The sequence below is a fragment of the Blennius ocellaris genome (genome assembly GCF_963422515.1).
Source record: "Blennius ocellaris genome assembly, chromosome: 13".
Taxonomy (NCBI): Eukaryota; Metazoa; Chordata; class Actinopteri; order Blenniiformes; family Blenniidae; genus Blennius; species Blennius ocellaris.
In genome coordinates, this window is record NC_137662.1 from 9,368,908 (window position 1) to 9,389,618 (window position 20,711).

General features: G+C 41.2%; 1 protein-coding gene across 1 annotated transcript in view; it reads right to left on the minus strand.

Annotated features, from left to right (window-relative positions):
• Window positions 1-20,711, minus strand: part of cdh23 (cadherin-related 23) — a gene marked incomplete at its 5' end in the record, with an annotated part of 177,234 nt that overhangs the window by 51,659 nt on the left and 104,864 nt on the right. The window contains 5 exons of the mRNA XM_080507244.1: window positions 872-944; window positions 4,532-4,659; window positions 4,826-4,931; window positions 6,580-6,817; window positions 7,371-7,435. Coding sequence (XP_080363370.1) covers window positions 872-944; window positions 4,532-4,659; window positions 4,826-4,931; window positions 6,580-6,817; window positions 7,371-7,435 — 610 coding nt within the window. The remainder of the gene's footprint in view (window positions 1-871; window positions 945-4,531; window positions 4,660-4,825; window positions 4,932-6,579; window positions 6,818-7,370; window positions 7,436-20,711) is intronic.

Consider the following 20,711-nt stretch of genomic DNA (forward strand, 5'->3'; position numbering starts at 1 on the left):
ACAGAGTGGTGTGAAAAAAAAAAAAAAACTGAACTGAGAGTCATGGGGAGAATATTTGAAATCTAGAAAAGACAGCGACAGACGAGCCGCACAGACAAACTGAAATGGCATTCATGCAGCTAATTTCTTCACCGCCCCCATCCAGCACTACTGATGGCATGGTTTATGGATTAATGGATTATCAGCTTGTTTGGCATAGTCCACACTTGGCACGAACGTGATCAATACATAGGCATGGGGATGAGAGGCTAGTCACAGCCCCAGGGCTAGCCCTCAGCTCTGTCTCACAGCCCAAGCCTTAGGCCCCAAGCTCAGGGCCAAGCACTTTAGACACAGTTCCCTAAACCTCAGCCCCGGCTCAAGCCGCTCAGCTGAGCGCTCCTTCAAAATCAGGCCTGAGACATTAAAAAGGAAAAAAAAAAAAGTCCAGCGTCTGCTGAAGCTCGGCGAGAGAAAGGGGCGGTCAAATATCTCATTTCCCTCTAGCGACTGCAAACTAATCTATTGTCTGGGATGAAAGAGTCTTCTGAATGCATGCATGAGACTGAATACAGCAGCCAGTGATTTCCGTCGAATAGTCAATATCCCACATTCTGACTGAGCATTTAAAAACATTATGCAAAATCAAAACAAATAAGGCAGAAAGGGCCAGAGGAAGGGAATGAAATATAACACAAAAAAACATACCCCCAGGAAAGCAGAGCTATTAGTTGAATATGCTAATAGTATGGCAATTCATGTAAGAGGCGACTGCATGTGCTACACGTGGTGTTTGAATTGTTGGCAGTGTTTAAGTGCTGTGTTGTTTGTGCACATGAGAAAATGTATTCTCACAACTCAACTGTAACCCTGAATGTGCAAAGTGGCTCACCGGCGATGATGTTCTCTGGGATTTTGACGATGTAGGACGGCTTGCTGAACTTGGGTGGGTTGTCGTTTTCATCCTGCAGGAGGCACACACATCAACTGCAGCTCAAATCAAAGTGATAAACAATGACAAAATGCAAATGTCTCTCCAAAAAAAGAAAAAGCGAACGAAAAAAGGTTTGAAGCTGTTGCTACACTCTCGCACTGAGATTAACATATCTGGGGATCAAGACAATAGGAGGCACACAACGTTCTAAATATTAATTTCTCTGATGTTGGTGGTTTAATTGAAACGTCCATGGACCATTTTATGACCAGAGAGATGAGGTTTTACTCATGTCGGATTCTGTTTTTGTCCTCTAGTCAGACACTTTTTAAGAATTGCATTCAAGCATTACAGTCAGTTACATTTGTCATTTTATTATTGTACAGGAGTGAGAAAAAAACACAAGAGAAGTCTCATTTGACAATAAGGGAGATGATAAAAGTACAAACACTGGTAATGAATGGTGAGAAAGTCATAAAAAAACATTATCATTAATGCAATTACCTGACAACAAAGGCTAATCATGACCTGTAATTTGACAGGAATAAATGACTGCAACATGGAACGGCATCTACTGTCACACGGACTTTGTATGAGCATTTAAATTTCTCACAGCCTCCCACTCATTGAATTAGACTATTTCACACCAACACATCCAGTTGTGTGGCTATTCACAGTGAGGCTCCCCACTGTGTGAGCTGCTGAGAAATGTTAACACTTTAACAACAGTCACTGGCACCATTATCTATCTGGGCTCGGCGCGCTACACTGCTGCAAAGCATTGTGTGTGTGTGATGCTGCCAGCTACTGATAAACCCCTGTAGTGTGTGAGTCACGACACTGTGGAGGACAGAGGGAGTGTGTGTGTGTGTGTGTGTGAGAGAGAGAGAGAGAGAGAGAGAGAGAGAGAGAGAGAGAGAGAGAGAGAGAGAGAGAGAGAGAGAGAGAGAGAGAGAGAGAGAGAGAGAGAGAGAGAGAGAGAGAGAGAGAGAGAGAGAGAGAGAGAGAGAGAGACATACAGGGAATACTGAATTGTCAACATTTCTCTCAGCTGGTTTTAGCATTCTTTTACACAGGATTTCCTCCTCATGTAGGATGTGTATAAATATGCTTACTGTCCTCACATATCAAAGAATATTCCAGCTGGACTCATCCATTCTACTCAGACGTTTCGTCTTTTATGAGTAAAAAGTTGCATGCATAATGAATGTTTATCATGGGAAATGAGCTCAAGAAGCAACAGAGATCGTGCTTCTAAGTTTGGACACATATTTTATTACTGTAGTATTTATAGATCTTAACAAAGATTTCATTCAGGTTTTGTTTTGTTTAAAAAGTTAACAATGAATGCTTGAAACCTTGATTAGGATGCATATTTGTTGTATGGCATTAGGTATGGTACTGTTTGTGTCCATATGTGTAATTTAGATGCATATCAGATCACATTTTATGACCTGTCCATGTAAGAAGTTTTTTTTAGCCACTGTTGATATGACCCTGTTGGCATAAGCTTTGAGGCACAAAGGAATTTGAACAACAGATCACTTAACATGAATAAAATGTCATGTTTGATATCCAGACACAAGCTCCTTAAGCTGAAAACATTCAGAATATTACAGTCAACCTCTATTCTGACCTGTGAGCAGACAAGGTTTACAGATCCAAAGCTCCAGATAATGATGCGCACAGAAAGTTTTATATAATTAAATGAAACCATGCCTGTGAAGACTACGAGGGCATATTCACAAGGTCTTTCTTAGGGAGGAAAGGGAATGTGAATGCCATGAGGTTGCAAGAAAAACCTGCAGCAATATTTTGCCACGAAAGGACCTCGGAAATGAAAAAGAAAAAAAACGAAGTTATTTTTCTAGTCTTAAATATATTAAAACATCTCTGATCCACAGGGAGAGAAAGAATAAACAGCGATTTTTTTTTTTTTGCCAGTGCCTTATAGTAAGACATGATAAGACAGACAAAAGCAAGTGAACTGGAAGCTGAGAAAGCTGCACAGACTGTGATAAAAGTGCAAACAAAGCTGTAGTCAGACATGGATCAAAGAGTTTTCCATATAATTCAGAGGGTGAAGGAATACTGACTCCCACTAATGTGAATTACATATATATGATGCGATCTACCATGTGATCACCGACACCTGCCACACACTGGATCAACGATCTGATAATAATGATGCGGCTTAGTCTGCTTTCAGCACACATGATGTAACACCTACAACAGTTCCTCTTTCCATTCTTTCGAAGTCACATCTGAGAGGAACATCAATGAAAGGCTTTCTGAAAAAGATTGGAGATCTGGCCTTTGAACACGAGAAAGCTGTGAGGATTTTCTGTCACAAGGTCCGTCTGCTGTAGAACCATGTGTTATTAAACAAAAGTACCATTGCTTGAGGACATGTTTTTAAAAGTGTGAATTAGAAAGATACTGAGCTTCGAATAAAAGAGAAACAAAAAGGTCTTTAACTATCAACACATTAGTATGTGAGTAAAAAATAAATAAAAAAGATAGACATTGTCACCTTATGAGCCAGGATATAATTGATTTTTGCAGGAATACAATAACAAATTCCAATACGGCATCTTAAAGTATCCGGAATAGAGCAGTCTTCTTGTTATAGACAATTGCTTGAGCTCCACAGTGTAAAATTATTGTTGAATTAAAAATAAAACTCTTTTTCTGACATTTATGTACATGAGGGGGAGGTTTCCCTGCCATTCCCGGTTCTGCTCAGTGGAATATGCTCCAAATTATTGTTAAAAAGTACAATAATTTTCATACAACTTAAAATGTCTCGATGTAGATGTACTTCATAAATCTGTTACACATTTGATCTGTTAAGGTAAAAAAAACTTGGATATCGACAATCACAGCAAATAATTGAGGTTTTCTTGTAAAAATATTCCATCAATCCATCGGATTACAGCTGTATTAATGCATGGCCACCTCTGTATTCATAATGATAAAGAGTGATAAAGTGATCTCATTGCAAAGATGTGGAATAACAACTGAATGGGGGAAGTGTGAAGGCATGGGGTGTAGTGAAAAGTACTACGGCCAAGAAAACTTGGATTTAATTGTGGATTCTGGCTTGTTCTGTACATTTTTCCTGTGCCTGCATGAGCATGACGGCTATGTCAGAAAGGGCAGTCAGCATAAAACTTGTACCAAGTCAAACATGAGGATCACAATATGTTGTGGCAACCCCGGGAGGGAGCAGCTGAAATATGATCATCCCTTCTGCTTCCTCTCACAATCTAAAGACGTGGTTGTTTAGTTAATTGGCAACTCATATTTGTCCATAGGAGCGAGTCTCGGCAGTGTGTTTAACCGGCGATGGACCACCGACCAGTCCAAGATTGCGGAGGGGGGGTGGGTTACATTTTTTATCAACAGGAATGCACAATAAACTAGAAAAAACAAAACCTCTCACAGTGGTAATATTAATGCGCATCATTTGAGCCATACTGTAAAATTGGCGATGGGCAATAAATGACCCAACCTACAGTACATGAAAGTCACTGTAATCTTATTAGAAGAAGAGGCTTGCCGCTATAGTTGTTGTCATTCCAGCAAACAAGATTGTCTCGGTGATGTTGTACTTACAATCACTTCCACCGTAACAGGAACGGTGCTGTTGAGTGCCGGGTTTCCTCCATCTTTGGCCATAACTGTCAAGTAAATCATCCCATTGGACACCTTCTCATAGTCCAAAGGCCTCGTCACAGTGATCACTGGTGTGGGGAGGAAAGGAGAGAAAAAGCTTTTGTTGCAAGTGTCTTATCTGGAATGTGATGCTAAATCATAGTTGTAGAAAATTGTTGGTCAAACAGCAAACAAAATGTGAGGGTGAACTGTTCAGGCAGTATGTAAAATTTGTCTTCAAAAAGGTGAGTGTACCTGCATATCCCTCCACCATGACGATAGCAAAGTAATCAGGGAAAGCTGAAGCTGAAGTGATGCTGTATGTCAGGAAGTTGTTGGGGGGTGAATCCTCATCTGTAGCCTGTGGGTGAGCAGACGGGGTGGGAGAGGGGAGGAGAGGAGGAGTGTCTTTAACATATGCCTCAGTGACAGTCAAAGCCCACAGAGAGAAGAAGTTGTGAGTGAGTGAGACAAACACACACTGTGTAACAAGACAGATGCTGCCATTCACTGCTAATATTTATATGTGTATTTTTGCGCAGTATGGGTTTGTATGTATGTGCGTGCGTGTGTCTGCGCATTTGTGTGCAGCCAGGAAGCTGTCACTCTGTGGTGGTATGTTATTGAACAGATTAAAGCTGATTCTGGCTATTAGTGGCGCAGGCGTCAATACTGGATGAACACCAACCGGGCCCAGACAAGCCAAGCAGGCAGAGGACAGACGAAAATGTACTTTAGTGGGGCTAATCCACAAAAACATCAACAACAATGACACCCCCTCATTATTCTGGAGTTGGCAGGAACTTAAACATGAGTCCTCCGGCTGTGAGGAAAGTCTACTGGGCCTCACTGGCATCATTAGAGGCTGGACAGGTTGTCAAAAACACTCATGTATCTCTCCACAACACGCATATCTCTAGTCTTTGATTTAATGCCAGAGAGATGAGTAAGCAATACCTTTCTTCCCCCACAACTTCCTAAGCTGTGCCTTTCTCTTCCAGATTGTCTTCCTATATCGAATTTCAACAAATAGTTCCACATCAGACAGTCGCTTACCACTTGAAGGTAAGATAAGTTGGGGGCAGCAAATCAAACAGATGAGTAGCAAAGAAGCCGTTAGAATAAGAGGTGCACACAGACTGAAAAGATTTAGCTTTTAGAAAGCACAGAAAGTCATCGTGGGAGTCACAAACCTCCGAGGCAAGAGGCAAACAGCAGAAAAGCCTCTCTTTACTTTGTCTCCCGACAGCCTCTCCTTCCCTATTTCACTCTCTCTACTTTCATGCTTGGGGTTGTGTGTGTGTGTGTGTGTGTGTGTGTGTGTGTGCGTGTGTGTTACATTCCTGGGCAAACCGCTGACGCACGCAATAGCACGACCAGCTCCACAGCTTCATCCTCTGGGGTGGCGTATTAATATCAGTAGAGTTTAAGGTTAGCTCACACTCATCAAACACGGCAAGCCAAGCGTTGAGCTCAGCCATCAGTAAGTTCTTACAATGTAAACGAAAGCCTCGCCACAGTGGACAATGGCAGGGCAAGCCACGAGGGACGAAATATTCTGTCTCTCCAGGGTGCAATCAAAGCAAGCCATTAGTTACCACTGTGCCCGTGCACCTCGGCTTTTTGTGTGGCAGTGACTGATGGCCAAACACTCTGGGTTGGCCTGTTCTCTTTGGATACAGTGTACACAAACAAATAACAGTAGTAGCACAGATGAGACTGAAAAAAAGCAAAGCTAAGAGTCCCTGAGATTGATCGTTGGCTACACGTGTAGTTTCAAATGTAAATCTATTAATCCAATATCATGAATGCAGTGAGAGTGTAAATATTTCAAACCTCTAAAATTCACAGGTGTATGTTTATAGGGTATTTCACAGCATCAATAAACAGGAGGGTTTATGACACTGTCTTAAGAGTGTACTTTAGGCCACATTTCATTGGTCTTGGGTTGTTAGTGTGTGGAGGTTTACTTCTCAACCTGATGTCCATGTATTTAAATGATGTCTCACTCGGATTCGGGCCACTGGCTGGACAGCTTGCTCATTCTCTCGAAGCGAGCCCACATACGCCTCTTTCTGGAAGAGTGGCGCATTGTCGTTGACATCGAGCACGTTGACGCGGATCCTCCCTGTTGTCACCTCCCCGCCGCCGTCCTTCGCCAGCACGGTCAGCGTAAAGCGACGCATCAACTCGTAGTCAAGACTGGCCCGCAAAATGACCCAACCAGTTTCGTCATCCAATGAAAACCTGAAAGGGGGAAAACAAAAGAAACATCAAATTAATTTTCCCACCTATTGTGTCAGAGATGTTTTATACATGTATTATCATGATTTAAAAGGTGCTATGTTTGTGCATATTCATGTATTCAAGTGTGATAATGAGACTTCTAGAATGAATTAAAAAGTTAAAATTTATCATCTTTATACTGACGTTTGAAGAAACAATGTGCAGTTTCGTATTCGTGCCCTGAGAAGCAAATCTCTCTGTTACAGAGAATATTAGTAAGACGCACAAGTAATGATGTTATTTGAATAAAATGAAGTAGTAATTCATTAGTAGTTTATGAGAATGTGTCTTTTTTATAGTGTGCCTTGCTGTGTGTGTGTGGTCTAAAGGGAGCTGATGTAAAGACTGGCGCCAGACGTGGTTGGAGCTCAGCTGTCTCTGTGGAGGCCGCGAGCCAGAAGCAATGCAGTGCAACTGTTAACAAGGGGCCAAATAAATAATATATTTAAGTATTCTTGTGGATGCGTGTGTGAGAGAGAGAGAGACAGAGAGAGAGAGTGTGGCTGGGTCTTACTGGTCTGGCTCATCACTGAAGGAGTAACGTACAACTCCAAATGCGCCCACATCTCCATCTGTAGCCTGGTTGGAAAAAACATAAAGAAAAGTGTTCAGTTTTGAACGCATGGTTTCCTCCTGATTAAACTTTGAGAATAGTGAGTTTTGAGTCCCATGTCAACTTTCATATTTGGTTTATCTTTGTTTTAGACGAGTCACAATCAAAATGCTCATTCATTCAGGATCAGATGGCAAGACTGCTTTCTCATCAGAAAAGATTAAAATTATGAGTGTTGCACCCTTTTGTAATGTTGCGTTTATTTGTCCCTGAAAATTAAGCGTGACTTTTTCTGATAGACTGGGTTTTTGCATCCCCGTTGATCAAAACATTGCAATTCAGATAGCAATTTTTATATGTTTAGGAAAGTTAGACTGTAAATCCATAACCACAGGCAACACAATTGTAGAGCTGTATGACAGAGGCACTCGAACAGTCAAAAAACCTTTTAAATGCTCTAGAATCAACAAAAAAACACTGTTTGTCCAGAGATGTCACAAAGAGTGCAGTCAAACAGGAGGCTCTTCTCTTCAAACTTGGGTTCCACAAATTCCACATTCTGTCTTCTCATCTCATCATTCTCATCTTCTGATCTACAAAAAACAACTGTGAATTACAGGTTCAGCGGTCAACAGGACTGCAATACCAGTTGGCCATATTACTGTCAATTGTGCAGTTTAATAAACATACAGAGCGAGTCAACCCCATTAAGTTAAAATAGAATTTTTTTTTTTTTTTTTTTTTACCATGATATGGTAATTTTGATGTTTCTTTTGTGCTTGTTTTTTTTAAGTGAGGTTGCGTAACACCCTTCATCACCACAACTACGCTGCTCTGTTCCTCATATTCACCAATTCTAACAACTGTCATCTTAAAACACAACTCTATGAGTGTTGATTAGTTTGAGTCTGAATGGCAGAGGTGATATACCGCTGCCTTGAAAGCTACAACAACCGCCATCGTACGTCTTGCAGACAAAAGGGTTGTCAAAGAAATAGCATATAAAGAACAACTCCTTCATTAATTTCGTGCTTAACAAAATTTCACCTTAACACAATTAATCTTTGTGAGCACGCCAACACACCCACACACGGGAAACGTGCATGCATGTGTACATGAGCGCTGGTGCATGCACGCGGGCTGCTGTGTCGGTGCTGATGGATCGCGGCTGGAGAGGGCGGTGTAATAGAGTTTCACTTCAGTAGCTCTGCAGTCAGTTGAAGGGCCGAACTCGAACGTGTCTGCAGTCTGCTCTGTCAACCACAATGCTGGTCACTGTGATTCAGTGATGCCCTGATACCGACCTTATTATGTGGGATCGTGCGTGCGTGTGTGGAAAAGCTATTTTAGACAAGGCTATAAGTTTTACACCACAGTGGGTGAATGTCTGCATAAGTGTTGAGCGATATTTTCCTAAAGAAATGGCATGCACACGTAAAAAAACAAAAAAAAACAACAGGGCTAAGTGTGTACTAATGTATTCCTCTAGTCTGTTTTCAGGGCAGTCTGCACAAATGTACGCGTGCACGGTGACTTAAAGTGCCCAATCAAACACATTTATAGATGTGCATGTATTCATTGTTTGTCTACAGCTATAAATGGGTTTTTCCTCTTCCTCCTAAAAATTTCATCATGCTGTTTAGTGGAACCCCCTAATTTCACGGCGCTTCCAACACATTGTCCTGGATGGCAAATCGATGGTTGTTTTTAATGTCCAAATGGCGCTTGCTTTGTTGTCGAGTGCGCCGAAGCTTATCCTGCTGAACAAGTGGGGAGCGGGATCCTAAATACATATGAGGTGTTTGGAACTCCAGTCAGGTTCTTATATTAACCTTTGCATTTTCATCCGTCGTGTCGCGGTGACCTCATCATTTAATGCCACTCAGCAGGTTCTCTCTTTCTCTCTCTGTTTTGGCATTACTTCCCACACCTCCTCCTGCCTCTCACCTACTCCTTTATCTTACCCTTTTTCCCTCTGTCTTTTCCTCACTTTCCTTTCCACAACCAAGCCCCACCTTCGTCCCCGCTCCCTTCCCTCTCTTCTACATATCTCCCTCAGCACACCACTGCCCCTCGATGCCCCCCCCCACCCCACCCCACCCCTTTTTTTTCTCCCAGGTGAGTGACAAGCCCATAAGTGCTCCAATGATAGCAGCAGGGGTGTTAGCGTGACAGCTATCTAGACGGTGACAGGAGTCGGGCTCAGCCTGCGAGCTAATGCTGCGGCCGAGCCCCCCCCCCCCCCCCCCCCTCCCTCTCAGTGACAGTGTACAGACGGAGAGCAAAAAAGAGAGAAAGGAGAGAGGGATAGAGAGACACACAGAGAGGAATATAGAGAGAAATTCGATAGCCATCTGCAGTCCCTTCCCCCTCCAATCATTCACTGACCCGCTGACTTTCTCCCACCAAACAATCACCATGACAGTGCGGCGTGGTCACTTTGCCAACTGCTCGCCAAAGACTTTCCACTTTAGACTCAGAAGGCCCACAGCAGATGGACGCCAGAGATTGGTTAGTGCAGGGATTTGCTGTCACTTAACATCATGGGCCTAAAATTCTTGACACCAGAGTATTATGCATTTGGCCCTTGCCGTCACAGTTGCTTAAACATTCTTTTTTGTAGTCGGAGAGCTTGAGGTGATGGAAAAGTTGGCGAGAGGGGTTTAAGATTTAATGAGGGAAGAAATGACATGGAAATAAAACCGGGCAATGTGCCCGACTAATGTCCCTAAAATCCTTGCTGACAATTACGAGTATTTAAAGTGCACTGATAGTTCACATGAAAAAATAGTTTTCATGCTATTGTTTTTCTTTTTTGTAAAACACTTTTTATAGAACATCCAAATTGACAGAAATGAGTTGCAAAATGAATGAAGTACATAAAAGGCTCACCCCCAAAAAGTAATGCCATTGACCAGAAAATAGAAAGGAAGAATAGAACCACCAAGAAGCTACTTTATTCATCCCCATGAGGTAAATTCAAGGTAGCAAAATTAGTAAATCCCACAAAATCCACATTAATGACAACAATTGACAATTGTGGACAGATGTCAATGTGCATGGAAAGCAAAATAAGCATTACCAAAAGTGTAAGTGAATAAGAGTCCAATGATTCTGGAGACAAATGTTCTCTCTCAGTCATACAATGCCATATTGGTTGATTGTACTTATACTCTTTTGTTTTCAAGAAATCAAAGATGCTACAATAGTAGTGCAGAAAAACACCATGGCTGAAGTGTAGAAGATAAAATCAAGATGCACACCTAAAATGCCTTGACTGATTAAGATGTACAAGTAGGTTGGCACTCAATCAATTTTTCAGGTGTCTGAACTTTACTTTGGTATTTATTTGACTATCTTTCTATTTCTATTCTATCCTCTCCACTGCTGCATGGTATTCAGGGTCATGGGAGGGCTTGAGCTGATCCCAGCTGACTATGAGTATAACGCTGAAATTGATAATATGTTGTAATCATGTTATCAATAGTACTAACCACCTTATTAATTTTTTCCAGTCAACAGAGTTCAGCTTAGACTGTAGCTTTCACAGCCGTCGTCCTCATACTTTTACTAAAGTAGTTGGAAATGCTTTTTATCAGCAAAATGTCACCACTGGCTGATCAGAATTTTCCTGCTTCACTGTGGCGATTTACTTCAGTTGAATGACCTATGAGATTCTTGGTGGCAAATTTCAGGAGAGGCCTGGGCCACCGCAGGCCACCCTCCTAAGCAGCCTATGTTCAAAATCACTGCAGTGCAAAGGAGCAGGGCAGTCAAGTGTCAGAGTCAGCGTCCTGATCAAAATCCAAACCAACTTGTTAAGAGGTTTCTGCACAAAGAGCCACAGTGCTGCTGATTGCCAATATAAACTCTGCAAACCCTAGAGTCCTCAGGCAGTAACTACAAAAGAGAAATTAGTTCTCAGTTGACCAGTTTGGTTAAATGATGTGTTTCTTCCCATCAGAGAGGTGAAACCAGCAGGTGAACACAGCTCTGTGTGTGCATATGTATGTGCATCTGTGCAGACTGTAATGTGTAGTGTGTATGGGTGTGCATATATGAGTGTACATGTGAAAAAGACACACATGAAGAGACATGTATGGCAGTTCTAGGTTTGTTTTTTTGGGGGTAAAAATTCAGCCGAACCATTTACAGTATAAAAACCTATTATCACAGTCAATTGCTCTCCAGAGAAAGCAGAAATGAGAGCTTCTCCTCAAGGGTGAAAGAGAGACGGGGGTATTAAGACTGTATGTCTGAGGGTGCATATGCATATAGGCAGGGGTTGGGAGGAGGTGGTAGTAAGTGTGTACAGGAGCATATTATCAGCCTGGCTATCTCACAGACTGCGATGGAGGTTAACGCTGCACAGGCTTTTCTATCTTGAGTGAGCTGGAATTTGAATTGATTGGCTCCCAAAATTGCTTTTTCTGCAGCAGCTTTGAGAGGCATGGAAAAGGAAACCAATTACAGGCTGTCAAAGCATGCTGTCAAAATAGAGATGACCCCGAGTCCAAACACAGACAACCTCCTCTGTCTCAGTGTTGCACACCTAAACAGCAGCACAAAGAAGAGATAACAAATACAGATCCACACACGCACACAAGCACCCCAAAGGAGATGTCCAGTTGCTGACAGCCACTGTGCGGGAGACGATGATAAAGACATGGTTGTCAGGTTATCTTCCGCAGTTTAGGTTCCTTAGCTCTGGTTAGCTCCATGTGGGGTCTGTTAAAGCTCCAGCTTTTATTTGCACAAAGTGTCTCCATGTGTGACAAGATCATGGATCAAACTTATCAAATGCTACAAAACTGGAAGACATAGAACAGCTACAGCTCTACAAGCACCTCTTCATTTGAACATTTAGCATATGCAGAATCATAGGACCAGTTACATGCTGTATATTTCTGCATTTTTAAGCGTCACATTATCGCAGCTAAATTAAGTGCCTGTGGATCAGCAGTGTGGAAGTTTGTTGCTCCCGCTGCACTCACATGCACCATGGGGGATAAAAAATGCTAATTCAGAGAGAGATATGCTTCTCACAATTTACTTCAGTAAACACTTTTTTGAGACCAGCGCTGCTTGCTAATCACCATCAAAAAAATACATTAAACCCCCCCCCCAAAAAAAAACCAAGGGAAAGAAAAAAGACAAATATTACAGACAGAACAACAGATTCATGCTTTAAGTGAGGCAGGTTATATTTATGAAGGTGGACATATTTAAACCATCTTGAGGCACATCGACCCAAGTCACCTATAGTGTGAGGGACCTGGGTTTGAATCCCAGTTGCAACAGGAAGGGCCAGGTCTGGGGTGCAAGTTGCAATGACTTGTGGCTGCAAAGAGACAGCTGAGTAGACACTTGTATTGTTACTTCGCCAATGATGTAATAAAATCATCAGCGTATATCTGTCTGTCAGCAAGATTATGTCAGGACTACTGCACGGATTCTGACCAATTTTTTGTACCACAGATAAATATTAGGCCATGGAAGATTCCATTACATTTTAGAGGTGATCCTGAAACATTTTGGCAGACATCAGGAATCTATGATTGCTCATTACTGAATGCAGCCTGCACTGTAGCTGTACCTTTATTAATGAGTAAGTTAAACATTGTATAATCTATGGGGACGAGCATGAAGTGCCAGTAGAGGAAGCATTTGTTTGCTCCCTCAATGCAGACGAGTGAAGAACATGTAAACTTCACTCAAAACCTTCTCACTATGAGGCCAGTGTGCGCATAAGGTAAAAAACAAAGCAAAACTGTGCTGTGTATTTTATATTAGTTTGTTTTGATATGTAATCTGGTTTCTAGTAACTGCATGGTGGCGGAATTGATGTTTGTTATAGCAGGCCCACTTGACTAAATATTCAAGCAACATATTGCAAGAAGACATATTGTTGTAGTAAACTTCCGCACTTCTGTGAAACAGTCAACTCAAAGGTAATTCCAGTAATGCTGATATTCAGTACAACAGCACAACCTCAAGTGTGATATAACTTAAATGCAACTCTTATATGAAATATGTTCCACTTAACCACAATATGACGGTTGCAAAGCAATGTAATTTCTGAATTTCCACATTACCCAGGAGTGGTGTTACCCAAACATTTTCAACAAATGACATTTAAAAAATTATGCTGATTTTAAAATCCCCATGATTTTCTGTCATTTTAATGGAATTCAACTTTGTCTATTTATGCATCAAAAAACTGCAGCTGCATCACTTGTACAGAGGAGGCTCATCTTGTAGCCTGCTGTAAGAACCAGGGAAACCCTACTTTCAAAGTTTTATGCCAGCTGATGATCATTTCCATGTTTGAAATGTTAATCAAACAGTGGCTGAAGTAGCACTGTCAATTTCTGATTGTATTATTCCTGCTATGTGTTGTTTCAATATTCAACAGTAAGCGCTCTTGAAAAGTCAGCCATCACACAAAATCCCATGACAACTGCATGCTATGCATTCATAAAACAACCCAAGATATGGTAATTTACACTCAACACACAGTAGTTCAGCGGCCTCTGCGATTAATGTAACAAATTCACCTAGAGGTAAACTGAAAAGTCTCCACAGTGTCTTTGATCAAGCTTTTCTCCAGGTTCTAATAAATGCACAGTCAAACTGCTTTCCTGCATCATTGTATAACCATCTAATATAGCAAAATGAATAACACATCATTAAAAAAACAAGACACAGTCCAATAAATATTACAAATATTGGGTAATTATTACAATACACTTTTGATAGTCATAGCCTTCATGGTAACAAATGTCAAAATAAGCTAATGTCTGCTGTGATGCTCAGGTAAAAATGGTTAAAAAGTTTATACTTATACATACATAAGTGGACACAATTTTTTCTTCCCTTCAATTCCATCAGCCCAGACAATTTTATTTCCATCTGGGATATTTCATACTTCATGAGAGCCTCAAATGCAAAAAGTCCTGGGAGCATGAGGGGGAAAAAAACTGTGAACGTGGGTGGCATGTTTACTTTTTCGCATTAACCACGTCCACTTAAATGTCCTCACAATCACACTTTTGTTGTCAGACAATACACACACACCAAAAAATTCTGCACAGATGTGTTGTGAACAAGCTTGTAAAACTCTAAAATCATAGAAAAGAATGATGTTAATCTTTTCTCGGAACTTGCGTTATGCAAGCGTGAGCTGTTTCAAGTGTCATTAAGGACATGTGCGAGTCAGTGTGAAGTGTCACAATGATGTTATACTTAAAATCAGCACTTATTGAACGTCTCTCATCCATTCAGATTCTTCTGTTCGCACTGGCTGTTGTATGAAGTTGTATTAACGCATGCACAGCAAGACAAATTTGATTCTGCAACTTCATGTGACTACATCATTAAATGGCTGCGTCATAACTGAGCTTAAAACTTTTTCCTGTATCTGTAGAAAAGACTGAAGCTCTATTTGTAATGTGTCTCATGCAAGTCTTAAATGACAATTATAAAGTCAACATAGAAAACTAGACAAAGCTGAGTGTCTCCATTGTTCCTCCCACTACTAATCCTACTGGCTAATACTACAACAAGGTGTGAACTTGTGCTCATGTGCTGCAGTTTTTGACTGCAGCAGGTTTTCGTTTGGTCCATACTGGCAGTGAAGAGTTAAAAAACTCCTTTATTTTTTTCATCAAATACTCCAGTCAGGACTACAGCAGGGAGGGAAAAAAATAAACTCTGATACCTTACTGTGGCTGATCAGACGTGTCCAATTAATCATTACATGTCCTCAACACCGTCTCCCTCAACACTCTTGTGACCATACTAATGAGAGAATTTATACATTCTCCTTAATTTTCATGGACAGATGAAACAGTGCCCATAGACACAAATGTCCACATCCCAATAATCTATAAAGTGGAATTCCTTGAACCTACCAGGGACTGACGCTTCCCTCTCGTCTCCCCCCGGCTGTGACCAAGAGCACCTGCTCCAGGGTTGATGGGAGCTGTGTGTGTGTGTGTTTTTACTGCCAACACTTACGCATAACGACAACGGTGAGCGTCCATTTACGACTGCTTTATTTCTCTAAACCATTACGAGCAGGTGGGGGTGCTCAAAGCGACTGCTGCCGGCAGACAGGATTGAACCGCCTGTTTCTATTATCTCCTGACCACAGAGATAACAACAAGGAGACACAAGTAGAACAGCTGAATCCGACAAAGGCAGAGGGGACGTCCATCACAGGCCGCCGCAACTGGTAAGATGAATTTAACTATTTCCGTGCACTATATCCTTTTTCCAAAACAAATGAATGTCATCGATATGAGAAAAAAAAAAAAAAAACAACCTCTGAAGAAGATGGCGGAGAGAATAAATGAGCAAAACAATGAGAAAGAAAGATGACTATTGTGGGCATAGGCTGTGGGCAGGGTTGGCACTGCCAATAAAAGGACTTACTGCAGAGCTCTCTGTGGTTGGCATACTCCTCCCCCTCTCATTCTCTTTTTCTGCCTCGAGCCTCAATGATGGACTGAGATTAGCCCCACAAAAATACAAGAAGAATGGACAAACTAATAAAGAGTACACAACAACCATTCAACAGATTCTAGGGCAAATTGTTTGGGCAAGCTGTGTTCACGCAGGTTAGTGTGGCTCAGTGTTCTCTTGGTGTGGACGAAATTGCGAATGAGCTGGTGATTGTCAAAGTGTTGACAGAACCGGCCAAAGCAGGTGTAGGGAAAATTGGTGGGTGAGGGAGATGCTTCTTTCTAGCATTTTTTTTAATCTTTGAATTCTTGAGCAAGAATCATCACAGACAGTTATAACAGTAATATATGAACAAACAGGGATCACATTAATTAGAATGTGAGAATGAAAAGGGGAGTGCAACAATAGAAAGTGGGTGGGTGAGGGCTGGTACAATGTGGTACAAGTTCTATGAATGAGAGCTCATCCTCCCATAAATATGTGAAATAAGTGTACTTTTTCTAAATAAAATGAGGACTGGATTTGCCTTATGTTGTTTGAGGTTGTTGATCTTTGTATGAAAATTGCACCTCATACTGCAAATGAGGACTGTCTCTGGGATGGTTTCAGACTTTTGCACACCCATTCACGCATCATGTCACACGGTCTGAACAACCATCATGAGCGCCCCATTATTAACAGCAACTCTGTATGAGCCAACACTACTAGGAGAAAGAAAGAGTGCGGGGGCTCACCCTGTTTTATTCCAATAATGAATTATAATTACTGTTGTGACTATTACCCTATAAACGCCTGTCTAAACAGTGGTGGTGGCAAAACATCCTCCACTGTGTAATTTATAACCTTGCGCTGGGAGCATTTATCATTGTGCCTTAGCTCTCCAACATAAAAGCGTCTGCACAGTGGCTGGAAAACACACAGCAGGGGATGGACAGAAGACACAAACATAAAACAAATACAGAATCCAATCTATTCTATGGAAACTCTTTTAGAAAAGAAGGAAGGGTGCAGGGAGATCATCGACATGTACTCGACAGGCACTTTTGAATTTAGAAAAACAACAAAATGTATTAGAAACATTCACGACATCCTAATTGACAGATGTGTATATTTCTGGTCAAATATTGAGGAGAGATGCAATGTGGAGCAGCTTCGAGCCATGCGCCTCTTCAAATTGTACTACCCAAAACTTGCTTAAGTCTAATGGCTGAGCAGATCTTATCATTTCTCAGTCACAAAAGCAATGTTTGCCTTAATTTTCATTGAATGTCCTCATTTTACAAATAATATGTCAGGTAAATAATTTATGTCAATAAGATACTCTTGCTGATTTGACAATAAACTGTGAGGTAATTAACAGTATCTCTCTCTCTCTCTCTCTCTCTCTCTCTCTCTCTCTCTCTCTCTGTCTCTCTCTCTCTCTCTCTCTTTCTGGGAAGGGCAGGGGGGATTTGTTCATCATGAAGAGTGATGATGTGGGGAGCTCGATCCTACTCCAAATTAAGAGGAGCCAATTGGAGTGGTCTGGGCTTATGATGCCCTCCTGTTGAAGGTGTACAAAGCACAGCAAACAGGCATGGTATTGCAAGGAATACAGTTGTCTGACTTTCTTTGTTTTTCATATTCTCACACTGACCCAATTTGGACTAAGTGAGAAAGAATAATCATGATGGATGCATGGACGGACCCTCTCTTCCCCAAAAAGCATCCGTGCTTCACCTGCCTTGAACCTCACTGAATGTCACCGAGGCAGACTGCACTTAATCTATGCATATTATCTATGCTCGAGTCTGATGGGAAGAGAGCGAGAGAAACCTTCATCCACGCAGAAACAGGCAAGAAACCACAGAGCGAATCAATGCAACACCTGAAAACCATTAGCAATCTAATGGTGAAACAGAACAAGAGGGAAAAAACAACAAGAACTGAGGGCATACAATAAATAAGAAATGAAAGACGGCAGATCTTCTGAAAGCCAAGGAGAAAAAGTCAGAGTGATTCACTGATACGAGCAGCTGCTTGGTGTCTCAAGTCCCCAGGGTGAAGAAGAGGCAGAAAGAGAGAGTGAGAGAGAAAAGGACCCAGACAAAAGAGTAAATCACAATAAATATTTATAATGATAAGTAATGCAGCACTTCATAAATATTAAAGAGCCACTGCTTCTGTATATGTGCGTGTGTTTCACTGCGCGCTGGTATGTCGAGCATAAGCGTCCACAGGGATGCAGGAGTGGGGCCTGAGTAATGCATTGACCAACATTGTACATAAGCTGTGATCAGATGAGCTATGAATATTAACCCGGACAAAGCATTTCAATGAGATTAGCACATTGCTTGTTTGGCACTTTAAAAAAGCAACTGGGAACAAGCATGCATATTTTCTATTAACATAGGTATAGCGTATTATATAAACAACCCTGAGGCCCCACCCTCTTTACAAGCCATACTCACTATGGATGCTGAGGTTCCGCAGAAACATTTTAATGCTCAGGGAAATGGCAATGATTTATCATCAGTCTCACCCCCACTCAAGTGAAATGGTAGAAGCTCTAATTTGAGGATTTTTATCTGCTGCTAATGACACAAAACTAAAGATCTCCATCTTTAAGGAAACTTACTTTATCTGATCTAATATTGGGGAGATTTCTTATTATCAAAAGTGTTCTTAATTATAAACCATTATCAACCAGCTGAAAAGACAAATTCACCCATCATACTACTTTACACATATCACTATGGTAACCTTAAAACAAACTGCTGATTTACTGACCAGTGCACTGTTTGATAATTATTCAATAATATCAGTACGGTAATGCCATCTAATCCTTCTGTACACATAGAATATGATATTGTAGGCCAAATGAGGTCCCAGATCACTGGGGGCTTTTGGCTCCTCTAAAGTTGTCAAAGTTGTATTTGTATATGTTAAAGAAAACCATGGCTGTGGTGTCTAGGCTAACGAGCTTGTGGCTAATGGGTAGTTAATAGGTCTTGAGACCAGGTATCAATGAACGCCTTTCTCACTACATCTTCTTATCAACTTCTTCCTCACTACTCCATGTCTGCCTGACAGATATTTTCCAACGTCTTATTTCTGCGTCTGCTTCTTCTGATTCGCTCCTTTAGTTTTGTTTGTTCACTATTGAGAATGCATTGCACACTACATCAAATCCTCTCACCCCGCCCATCAGAAAGATTGTTTGCAAGCAAAGCAAAACCCATGTTTTCAAGGGGACCAGAGCTTGCGTATTAGATCTGGTTCAGCATTCGTGGGAGATTTCACATTGGCCAAACAAAACGTTTTTTCCCTGAAAAGAACTCTGGTCCGGATCAAACAGTGGAATGTGAACACACCCCGAGTTCACTTTACAAGTGAACTGTGGGGCTGTTTGTTTACTGCTGGTGGACGATATTACAGACAAAATACAGGAAGTGAACCAAAGACAGTGATGTGGCATGCATGGTGTATTTTGAGTAAAAAAAAAAAAAAAAATGAGCTGAATGGGATACATATTTGTTTTTCAGTTGTGGCCAATCATTTAGTTGAATTGTCTTCTTTCGCATGGTGGATTAATGGTTAAGTTCTTCTTTCAGAGAATAAAAGCAGTCGGGAGAGCAAGTAGCCGACAGCCCCACTTTAGTGATTGAGTCATAATAATATAGTTTGGCTTGATATAATGATAAAATAAATTGCCCCTCAGCACAAGTGACTCCAACACTCTCTCATCATTGCAAACTCGCACTGTAAAAATCCCAAATGGCTTGTTCGATGCTTTTGCTGTTTCACACTAAAACCATGAGACATCGTTGTTACTTAGCATTAGAGGGCAATTATTTTATCAGACACATATGTATGTGAGCATTTGAAATGCATTCTATGTATATATTGTGGCTATTGAAAGAGAAGTGGACAGGCTGTGATGAGAGATAATAGTCCCTCCTGTCACCTTTCCTATCCACTTTTACTTAACCCCCCGGAACTGCTTAAGTGTCTGATAAGGACTATTTTAAATCTAAGGAAAGGAAAGGATGCTCAATGCTTCATCTCTTTATAACCTCCTTTAGCCAAGGAAACACCGATGTATCCTTTATCAAAGGAGAAGCGTTCGTTCCTTGCGGCTGCAACATTTAAACGCACCCCCTTATCTGAGCGTTCAGGAGAACTCACGATGACTGAAAATGGATGCAGATCATGTAACTTACCAATGCAATAACATGCCTTAAACAACTAAAGCCCATATCCAAACTATGAATTTTATGCGGATGTTATAAAATTAACAAGGTAAAGTAAACTTTTTGTGCAGCCTTTTCGCAGTTTGCATTCTTCATTTATTCACGTTTGTTCCTCATAGCCTGGTAGCTTCTCTTTTTTTTTTTAAATTTCAGTTCAAACCAATGGCTATTTGAGATTATGTCAGCGGTTTGATGCACAGGGGAAATTGTTAGAAATGCGCTTTTTGTAGTTAATTTTTGGAAATGTGTAGAATTTTCACCATGGCAGACATCACTAACCTTCGCCACCATCGAATAATTATTACGTCACCAAGTGGAAGTGCGGTCTGATTGTCAAAACAACGTGATGGCCTTTCCCCAACTCCTTTAGGAAGTCTCCTAACACCTTTCCTTAACTCTGTGACATCATCCTTAAGGAAAAGGAAATGGGAAAAGAGGTTAGAGGGACTATTCGGAAGCACCATAAGACTGAAAGACTTGTCTTCCTTTTTGTTGCTCAACTATATTTTGGCCACCATCTGTTGCACCTTCCAGCCCCGTGACAAACAGCACTGTGAGGCAGGTGTCGTCCAACAATCTGGTTATATTGTAATGCCTTGAGTTT